The following is an 11,076-nucleotide window of genomic DNA, read 5'->3' as shown; positions in this document are numbered from 1 at the left end:
ATACATATACATATACATATACATATACATATACACATACATATACATATACATATACATAAACTTTTTGGTATAATTATACTCACCGGGTGTTGCATCAACTCAACGTACTCATTCCAGCCCATGACTTTCTTCTTTCGTTTCCAGTGGATTCCATGAGGTATGCCATCACTTTTCGGCTTGAAAGCGTATGCTTCTATTCGCTGTTTGTATGCCTCCTATATCTACATCTTCAAACAAAAGACAAATTTGATTAAACATGAGACATGTTAATTGCTTAACATTTATAAGTAAAGATGAATACCTTAAACGCCCAAGTGAAGCTGCTCAAATGGTATGTCATCACCCCCTTCCGGGTTTTATCTGCTGCCCTCTCTTTATAAGGTACTAACACGTGATGCAAACTATTGTAAAGTTTGGTCCATAAAAAAGAACCTCACGGATACTTGTTCATCATTTCAAAGTCCTCTATTAAAAGAAGCATATCATCGTTTACACCATTCCGCAACTGCTTGCCAAGGAAGCATAAGTTAATTATCAACGCAATGGTGACTATGACCTTATCCTTGTCAGTTCCTTTCAACTCATCTTTAAAAAAGGCGTCGTGAAACTCTGAGAGATGACGGGGACCGCTATTTCGTTTACTAAAAATACGAGATGAAACCGAGTTGTCAAAATCAGACCTCTCTTGACCTATCCAATCTACAAAAGATGTAACCGGACCAAACCGCATCCCGGTAACCAAGCAAAACTCACGTCTACTACACCTAATGACATGATCTCGGGTAACTCGAAACCATTGCTCTTCTGGCTCCTCACATATTTCGCGTCCGTTGATTAGAAATTTTTTCGGACGGTCAATCTGATTCATTAATAAGCAATGTATGTATCCCGGATCATTGTCATCACACTTTATATCTAACCAATGACCAAAACACGTTTCTCTGAAAATCTTTGTCTGAGCCGGAGTGAGTTTGTTCTTAATCTCACTAATAAAAGACATCTTGCTTTGAATGGTGACCTTCGCCTCGAACCAAACCTGTAATCAAACAATGAAAATGTCATTATACATATATGTTAATATACATACATATACATACATATACACACATACAGATATAAAAAAGGGACAAATGCATTATAGTCGACCTTCATTCTGGTCGACTATAGTTTAATTCAACTATAGTCGACTAATGATGTGGTCGACTATAGTGTATTTTGTTCACATTCGACCCCTTGAATGGTCGAGTATGCAAGTGCTCTTCTGCCCTAACTAATTTATCTAATTTATTACTAACATCACCACCACCATCACCATACAGTTATACACTTTAGCAAAAACAATGGGAGATATGTATATCTATAAACCTATATACATATACATATACATATACATATACATATACATATACATATACATATACATATACATATACATATACATATACATATACATATACATATACAGTTACATATACCTATACATATACTGACATATACACACATACAGATACATCCATACACACATATACATATACATACAGGGACCCATACATACATATACAATATATACACATACAGATACACTAACATATAGATACACTAACGCGAATTAGGTTTTACCTCAATATCTGTCATCTTGGCCTGACGATCGATTTAGGGTTTATCTGCAATTGATTGAATCTGCAATGAATCAGGGTTGATGGCAGGGTTGATGGTTTATCTGCAATTGATTGTATCTAGGGTTTGTGGAGCGAAATTTTGTTAAACTTGTAATTTGAATTGTGTGAACTCGCTATTTCATTGTCTTTTTGTATAATCGACCAACACTAAGGTCGCCCGTGTTTTTTTGGGTCGACTACAGTAATCGACCGATAACACATGGTAGTCGACCTTGCCAGTTATAAACGAAGGTCGATCACATTGAAATTTAAGGTGGTCGACCTGGTAAAGGGGTAGTCGACCTAATGGTGTAAATAGACAATTTTTTTTTCAAAAAAATGTATTTTGGAATAAAACTTTAAAAAAAGTGTTTTTTGGGAAATTTCCCTTCGATCATCCATTAATAACCCACCATTTGTAAACAATTTGATAATTTATTTACTTTATATCGGAGAAAAACAATTATGATAAAGTATTTAATAATCAAATAAAATTAAACATAACACTAAATGTGATTTACTGTTCACGATGAAAGCCTTTGTAAATATTCACAATTTTGGGGGTAATTTGATAAAAAAAAAATTTCACCTTTTTCCCACTTTCTTTATTATAATCTATTTAATTTAGTTTACTTTCTTTTTTACTTCAATTACCGTTCAAACGTTAACCAATCGTGAAATAACCGACTGTTAACCGATAAATGCTAACCCCGCGTCGAAGCGCGAATAGTTTTACTAGTTAAAACGGTTGTCATAATTTCAAATGTGGCAAACTGACATGAAAAATCATGATGGTGCAATAGAAACCTTTTCAACCTCAACAATGTACTCAATTGTTGCAATGGAAGGAATCTGAAAACCCGAACCAAAATCTGCACCCTCATCTAGTCATCTCCAAATCCGAATTGAGGGGGAACAATGACTCTTCGTATACCACCTTTTTTCATTGATCGTAAAACCATCTCGACCCCACACACATTCCCTTGCTATAAGGCCTTAATCCAACCACAAGAGCTAGTGGTTTTTTGTCACGACCAAAAGTATCAACAAATACACCATCTCCTTGCACTCTTCCTTTGATGTCTCTAACAACTAATCCCCTTTTATTGCTGTAGCACCACCACCTAATCTCAATTCGTAGTACCTACATTACAATAAAGCAATAACTACAAATATATACATATGTGATATGGCCAACCTTAAAGACTTAAAACAATGGTGATTTTGTTCCTCCATTGATCTAAGAGGCTCACCTTTATTTTCATTTTACTAGACAACTAAAATCATCATAAAATCCTTATGACCGAAAAATCACTGTTAGACCAATAACCTATTTGTTATATTTGATATTAAATTATATTAATAAATTATTAGAGAAATTAAAATAATAAATAATAATTTATTCAAGAGATACTCTCCGTTCCCCACCGTCCCAGAATAAATATCTTAGTTATTGGTATATGGCATACAGTTTAGATCAAGTACAAAGATTTATACTTTTAAGAGTCAAATGTCACTTTTACTCTTTACTTTAGATATAGTACAAAGGTTTCTAATTTTAAGAATCAAATGTCACTTTTACTCTTTACTTTAGTCATAGACTTTGTATAGAAATGTAAGTAATGGTGAAAATGTAAAGTGAATTTTATATATATGTCAAAAGTATTTTATATATAGGCCAAGTGTGTAATTCAGTGGCATTACCTAATGTATAATGTTATTTGTATTGTGGACTGTACAAATGTTATTCCTGTACATAAAATAAGAATAGCATTATTAGAGTATATGTTAGACTAGATTAGCTGGTCCAAGCATACTTAACTGCGAAATTCTGATAATATGATCGCACGGCTTGAAAAACTTAGTCCAGTATAACACATATTGTATGAGATGATTGTACCTTATGCCATTAGGTAATATCACTCCCTCTTCCTTCTCGACACTCTGAAATCAGTCCAACAGTTTACTCGTCAAACATTGTTCTTTACTTCAATTGACGATATGATATGATTATGAGTATGTTAGGATGTTATATGTATTCAATCATGTCCTTTTTTTACAAAATATTTGTGTGGCCACATGTTTGATGCATTCAAGTACCATTTTCAAGAACTGATTTTTCTAATTCTTGATGGATGACGAACGCACCTTGTATTAGCTTCTTGTTGATTGACTTCGAAACAGGTCTTTGCTTTTTCTGAAACAGCACCAAACGCTAAGAAACCCGCCCAAGTCAGCCCATCACCAACACCAAATCTTCTGGTCAAACTTGAAGCTACCCAATCAGTTGAATCAGCATTTGTACCCCTATCGCCTCGTTGTACCTTATCTTAACTAACCACCAATGGCGGTGGCGAACTCTTACTAAGCAATGGTGGCTGGCATGGCGGTTGTGGTGGCAGCAGCGGTGGTTGTGGCGGTTGCGTTCTTACTACCAGATGTGACAGGGTGGAGAACCAAAAAAAGTTGCCATCTGAGTCTGAATACACATTAAAGTGTTCTGGTGCGATATGTATACTAATGGTCCCTACATTATCTTACTACTCGAGATAAGTTTTTTAGGGCTCAGATAATAGTTTCTGAACATGGTACTGTTTAAATCATCAATTCATATATTGGCTAGAAATAAAGTCTATTTTACAATGGTTGCTATAATTTACAAAGCAGTGTCACACAAGCAAGCAAAAAGAAAAAAAAATAAAAATAAAAAAAATAGCTATCATTCCAATTTGGAGCAACAATTATTTTAACAGTTGATCCAGAGGCATAAATGTTGGCTTGCCAATTTAGCAAGTCCAAAAGGTCTACTCACGTGCGATTCTTGAACTAGTGATTGGCTTTTGTAGAGGCTTCAACGCAGCCATGATGTCAGCAAACGTAGGCCGCAATCTTGGATCTCTGTACAACATAGAAACAAATAATATTATTAACTCTTTTTGTAGCCCCAAGTTACACTACGAAAAATAACATAAGCAGTCAACCATAAAACATGTGTGTTACAACAGCCACAGTACTTGTCTGTCTTAAAGAACAAACTATGCATTGACCATCAAAATGCATGTCTAGCTACAAGTGGAACAATGGGCGGGTTGGGTTACGGATCAAAACAAGTTCGGGTTGAAACAAGATGAGCCGAGTTGGATTGAGGAATCGAGTACTCACGTTTGCCAACATCTTGTAATAATATCTGCAATGGCGGGGTCCACATCATCGGGAACTTCAAGACGACGATGCTGAAACCCAACAGCACCAACAACTTGCATCGGATTCATCCCACCCCATGGTTGTTGCAATGTACAAAGCTCCCATAAAATTACACCAAAGCTGTATACATCACACCTGCATTGCATTCCATCATCAAGATTCAATCAACATTTTTTACCTTGAAACTAAAAATGTTGCATTTCACTAATTTATTCACAGAAGAGAGTAAAAAGAGACAAACTTTTCATCTGAAGGTTCATTTCGTAAAACCTCGGGAGCCATCCATTCGGCCTGAAATACATAATGTCAATACAATTTATAGTTTTGCCTAATCACCAGCTGTACAATAACTAGACATGTATGGTTTTGAAATTATACGCACATACCGTCCCTGCGGTAGACCTGGATGAAAGGAACGTACTGTGCTTCATCCTTGACAACCCAAAATCACAAACCTGCTGAGTGATGACAGAATAAATTAAATAAAAATAATTATAAAATTATAAATTATAAATATTGTAATATGATATGCAATATTGCTAGGTTACAAGATTGGGTATTGTACCTTGACAACCCAATTTTTATCGACTAGGAGATTTGGGGACTTCAAATCACGGTGAACAATAACTGGTGTGCAGTTGTGTAGATAATTCATACCACGTGCCTGAAAGTTAAGTTTTAGAAGATACACAGTAAATATAAATAAAGGTTTGAAAACAAAAGCCAAATCAAAGATTATTATAGAAAATGTCATACAGCATCAAGAGCTATCCTCAAACGCCGTCTGATATCAAGTTGATTGTTGGGCCGGTGGATCAATCTATACAAACTACCTCTGCACAAGAAAAAAAAAAAAAAAAAAATCAGGAAGGTATGAAGGATAATGACAGTTTATGCACAACTACACAAAGTTAATAAAATTATGTAAATAAAGGTGATTAGATTGGCATCTTAGGATTGGCTAAAAATTCTTTGAGCGTTACACCCCAAGTAACCAAAGGGTTGATTGCATCACAAAATGAAAAATACAAAGAAAAATAAATTTCTACTACCTCGAAGTAACAAATATCATTCTTTAATAATGTTGGTTTCATTTTAAATTCGCAACGAGTTGTATTGTATCAATACATTTCATGTACCTCAAAGCAAAGATAAATAGGTGTGCAGAGAATACTTGTATATGTTAGAGGAGGTAGATACCTAGGCAGAAATTCGGTGACAATTGAGAGATGCGGAGCACGTGTTACGGCCCCCATGAAGAGCACCACATTCGGATGCCGTACTCTTTTCATGATACCCACCTTCAAAGTCATACAACAAAAAGGTAAACGTGACCCACTACTATAACATACAATTCAAATATATATCTTTCTGCTAAACAAGAACGTGACATGACATTGCAATAATATTAATATAGTCCATCATTGGAACTAGAGGTGGTAAAATGGTTGGGTCTGGTAAAACAGGTAAGAAATTTAACAGCCAGGCAAACATTCGTGTAAATTTTGATACAAAAAGCCATACTATTACAGTGTTACTAGCAACTTCAGGAAGTTACGTTTTGGGTGACTTCTGACATTCAACCCATTCAAATATACGGTCAAATTCACTTGTTAGAGAGTAAACACAATCCGACCCAATTATTCATAAGTAAAAATTATACCTCACTTTTGAATTCCTCGAGGGATTCAACAGTTATTTCTTGATCTAGGAACTTCTTAACAGCAACTTCCTGACAGTTTAAATGATTGGAACGAAGATAAATAACATTGAAGATAAATGCATGCATAAAAGCTATCAAAAGTCATATTAGAAAACACTTGATCAATATGAACAAACTTTCGTTACAATATTTTTTTTTTTTTAAAGTTCACTTACAGTTCCATGCCAATCACCACGATAAACCTCCCCATATGATCCTGCAAAAAAGAGATAACTAGTAATAAGAATATTAACGTATAGCAATTACAGTAGTATCAGACCAAATACATTTTAAAATATATCGTCCATACCCAATCCGATACGCTCACCCAACGTAATATCTTCCCATGCAATCTCACAATCTGCCACATCTTCAAGAGAAACTTCAGATTTAATACTATCGTTACCCGCAGACCTATCGGACACTCGATCTCCTTCTCGATTCTCACTCGTTTGAAAATTATCAAATTCTCTCTCATCACCCTTTGTAGTTGGAGAGTCCAGTAGATTAATGACATCTGGCAAACCGGTTGCAACCACCGCAGCAGCAGCCGCCGCTACCGGTAGTTGTATGTTTGGATCATTTGTAGTTTTAGTTGCCGCAACCACCATAGACGATGCAACAACCGCAGCAGCTGCTGCCGCAGCCGCGGCCGCCGGAACTTTCGTCCTATTTGGATTGGCATCAGACTGTGGTGACGTATGCTTATGGGTAGGCAAAATGGGTACGAATCGAGGATGGGCGTCGGTAGTTATTGACCTATCATCCCAATTAGTGTTTTTTTCTTTGTTTAGAGTAGAATTAACGCTTTGATCATCGTAAACTTCGGTAAACAAGTTTGCGGGAGCAACAACACCACTTTCGAGTAATACATCGTGCAATTTTTGTGCTAATTGAGGGTTTTCTTTAGCAGCATCGATCATGTATTGCGAAACGTCTTTTACCTTCATTTTACGTACTTCAGGGGAACTTACACCTTCAGTCCATGAAGGTGATCTTGCATGGCTGTTAAAGGAGGGCCTTTTTGGTATTTCACCTATTATCTTCTCCCTCTTTTTTCTATTCTTGGTTATTTTGGGTAACAATTTCTTGTGTTCTTGATCAGATTTCTCTTTAGTAGAATCGTGGGTCCCGAAGTCTAAGCATTCTTCAGATGAAGTAGTAAGACCGCTTCTAGAAGAAGCTACACGAGATGCATTGTCATCTCGGGACCGCGGACTTGATGACATGGAAGATTCATCATGATCTACATGAGATGATGTGTCAGACGGAATAAGTGTTCCGGGGTCTGCCATCAGATCAACAATGTATTCCCTGTCGTTCACATAAATGAAATTAATAATAAATAGCAATATAAAATAGATTATGGTTGAGGTAAAAGGGAACAACCTTCCATCACTGAACTTAATAATGTTCATTGCGACATCGATAGAACCGGTATATTGCTTTCCTTTCACCAAGCGACAAGGGATGCCAACACTATCAGTCAAAACCTAGAAAATTCAAAATTTTAGATAGATATTAGGCCTTAATCATGATTATGATTACAGCAATTATATTATTGAAATACTGATACTAATCTATTCATCACAAACACAGTTTACGTGATTAATGCGTTATAACCTGTTTTCTTTTTCAACTGATTTTTCCCACACATGCAAAAGGAAACGGGTTGAAATTGCCACAACTAATAATTATAAAATGATAAAGAGAGTACCTTGAAAAGCAGCGCACGATGACGTGCCATCCCAACATTTAGTGAGCCAAGAGGCAATACATTGCTTCCCAGAGTTGTTTTCAGTTTATAAATGAAACTTTGCCATGTCAGCAACATCTTATCAGGATCCCCGACGGGTCCACCCATGTAATTAGAAACTAAAATAGCAAGTTTTTGCACCATATCTTGACCTACAAAAGTAAAACATTCCGATGTCGACTTGATAGTAACGTCCAATGCACTTTTTTCGAGTTGTAGCAGCTTAGCATCTGCAGCCTTGTTGACCACAATCGCTTCCCAAGTGATATTATCGGACACTTGAGTTGCTTGCAAATCCAAAAGGGACGGCATCTTTGATGACAAAACGGTCGTTGAAGTGTCGTACACATCATAGAATCCATCCAAGACCTTATCGTCATAACTAAGAGCACCGAAATTCTGTGAAGTTATGAACGTGTCTAGGACATGAGAAACGTTAGAACCCAAATTAAATTTTCCAAATGATGTCCACAAATGTCACAACTTGATATATTAAGATAAAATATGAGTTTAGGGTAATACATGCTATGGTTTCAACGCCCTTACGAGGTATAGCCAACCACATTTTACAATGGAGATAGGATAAAGACATACATGTGGATAATGGATTATGAAATGAAACAAACAATCTAGTTATATAACAACCACATTCTCTATTACGTATTCTTACAAATTGAGCCGTATTATGGGTGTGTTTGATAAAACTGAATGATTAAGCGTTGAATGATTTATAATCGGAATGATTCAAAGGTCTGAAGTTGGTTTTGAATAACAATAACTCGTTTGATAATCATTTTGAATAAACAATGTGAATGATGTAAAATTGCCTTGTTAAGCTTTTGCATGAATAATAAACATTATAGTTGTTATATAAGTGTTCTTGAAGCGGAAATTATACAAAATTTAGGTGCTTAATGATTAAGAGAGTATTTTAACTCTGTCTGGTTCATGGTTAACCAACACCATATGTCATTCAGAGGTCAGAAAAGAACACATTGAATGCTGAACGGTTCAACAATTAAGAGGTAATCAAATGCACCCTAAGTTAGAATAGACGATATGTTCACACTACCAACAACAACAAGAATCTTAATGATACTAAAAGGGAGTAAAATGAGAACTGAACTTACCCAATATCGATACGCGACTTGAGCCGGAGTATTTTGTGGAGGGCATGACTCCAAACTGATCTGTTTAACAGCTTCAATCTGAACAGCTTCAGGATCCTCTTTTGCACTTAACTCTAAAGCCAACTGTAAATGATACTCCTCTTGTTCTTCTACAACTTGTGAATTTATAGACCCTGAATCAGGTGCAGCCTGAACCCTAATAGTAGCATCACTAGTACTACTACTACTCATTGAATCAAACCTCCCTTCACTCTTAATATCTTCAAATTTCACATTCGAATAAGGTGGCGATGGACGATTCGTAGCCGAATTAAGCCATCCTGTAATACCAGATGCTGGTGATGAAGATGATGAAACATCATTCAACCTTTCTTTTGACTTTTCTGATGAAGAGTCAACGTCCCAAGTTTGATTACTATTAGTAGTGTGCATCATGTGTAGTTTTTTTAACAGATTCTTCATTTCTACTAGCTAACTAGCTATTTCTTTCTAATTTAATCAAAATTGAAATTGAAATAGCTCAAATTAAAAAATATATATAAAAAAAAAAAGTCAATGCTAGATAAGAACAGCAATAGCAGCATCAGCACATAATAATGCCATAAACGTCTCCATTTTCTTAATCCAAGCATCAATTTTTACAAACTTAAAGACAACCCCATGATGAAACCTACAATTAAATCAGTCAAGAACAGATTTTTACCAATTTTTAGCCCAATAAATACCACAAAGAATGCGTATGAAATACATATACTCGAAAAATTAACTGATAATAACAATCAGACAAGTAAGTATACTGTAATTGACTTGTGTTTGATCCATAAATTGTGTAGCTTTTTATGAAATTACAATTGATTTTGATTTTGAGGAAGAAATGGACCAATAAAAATAGAAAGATGAGAAATTAATAATATTAATAATTAATAATAGGGATAGGAAAGGATATGGAAGAGACAGCAAAGTAAGAGCAACAAGTGGTATTGGTGGACCCACTTTCAGTTCCCACTTGGGGTTTTACATGTACGAACGTCTTTCTTTTTTTCTATTTTTTCTTTTCTTTTTGCACTACATTTCTACTTTCTATTTCTACCACTAAATAATTTTTTTGGAAGGCAACATGTTTTACTTAAAAACGAATAAGACGAAAAAAAAATTAAAAATTACAACTAAAACGACAAACGAGCATAATATGTTGCAACTAAATATATGGAACACTTTAATTCCAACCAAAACCACTATACATTTTGATTTTAGCACAAACTATTTTGGTATCAAAAAGTCATTAATTTCTATTTATTACTCTTTTCTGTTCCACTTCAAATATCTAAATTATTATATTTCAACGTCACATTTTAAATGTTAATTTTTTTATTTCAACTAATTAGAGGAGGTTATAGTGAAGGATAAAAATATTTTATTAGTAGAGATTGAATTTATTTCATCCTTCCTTGTACCTTAACTTATCACAATAGCACATAATTTTATGAAATTTCATTAACAGTTTATTTTAAAATGGAAGACCATCTAGAAAAGTAAGTTAATTGTTGAACTCACTCTGAGTCACAGCACTACCTAGGCACCCAAGAAGCAATCTATTCTATAAATTTTGTCAATAAGTTTTAC

At 35.0% G+C, this 11,076-nt stretch overlaps 1 protein-coding gene and 1 pseudogene across 5 annotated transcripts; both read right to left on the bottom strand.

The window, feature by feature from the left end:
- Positions 1-2,284: 2,284 nt before the first annotated feature.
- LOC139842539 (peptidyl-prolyl cis-trans isomerase FKBP17-2, chloroplastic-like) lies at positions 2,285-4,134 on the bottom strand (annotated as a pseudogene).
- Positions 4,135-4,253: 119 nt separating this feature from the next.
- On the bottom strand, positions 4,254-9,989 carry LOC139839599 (probable serine/threonine-protein kinase SIS8). 5 transcript variants are annotated; one of them, XM_071829708.1, is made up of 13 exons: positions 9,454-9,989; positions 8,285-8,722; positions 7,957-8,060; positions 6,878-7,881; positions 6,744-6,784; positions 6,529-6,597; positions 6,066-6,166; positions 5,622-5,700; positions 5,431-5,529; positions 5,252-5,323; positions 5,107-5,156; positions 4,824-5,000; positions 4,254-4,559 (listed from the first exon to the last, which is right to left on the bottom strand). In XM_071829708.1, the coding sequence occupies exons 1-13, from the start codon at positions 9,913-9,915 to the stop codon at positions 4,466-4,468; spliced, it is 2,790 nt and encodes a 929-aa protein (XP_071685809.1). In that variant the 5' UTR covers positions 9,916-9,989; the 3' UTR covers positions 4,254-4,465. The 5 variants fall into 5 exon arrangements, with proteins under 5 accessions (XP_071685809.1, XP_071685810.1, XP_071685813.1 ...); XM_071829709.1 differs by having other exon boundaries at positions 5,252-5,320; XM_071829712.1 differs by having other exon boundaries at positions 8,285-8,742; positions 9,454-9,642.
- Positions 9,990-11,076: the final 1,087 nt, after the last annotated feature.

The sequence above is a fragment of the Rutidosis leptorrhynchoides genome, chromosome 4, assembly GCF_046630445.1.
Source record: "Rutidosis leptorrhynchoides isolate AG116_Rl617_1_P2 chromosome 4, CSIRO_AGI_Rlap_v1, whole genome shotgun sequence".
Taxonomy (NCBI): Eukaryota; Viridiplantae; Streptophyta; class Magnoliopsida; order Asterales; family Asteraceae; genus Rutidosis; species Rutidosis leptorrhynchoides.
Note: the sequence above shows the minus strand (reverse complement) of the source record. Positions and strands in the feature narration are given on the sequence as shown.

Excerpts from the sequence above, each read along its gene's own strand:
- LOC139839599 (XM_071829708.1), bottom strand. The coding sequence starts at position 9,915 with ATGAAGAATCTGTTAAAAAAACTACACATGATGCACACTACTAATAGT. Across the intron at positions 6,167-6,528 it reads TCGAGGAATTCAAAAGTGAG|GTGGGTATCATGAAAAGAGT; the intron begins GTATAATTTTTA and ends ATGACTTTGAAG. Across the intron at positions 5,701-6,065 it reads GTCACCGAATTTCTGCCTAG|AGGTAGTTTGTATAGATTGA; the intron begins GTATCTACCTCC and ends TTTCTTGTGCAG.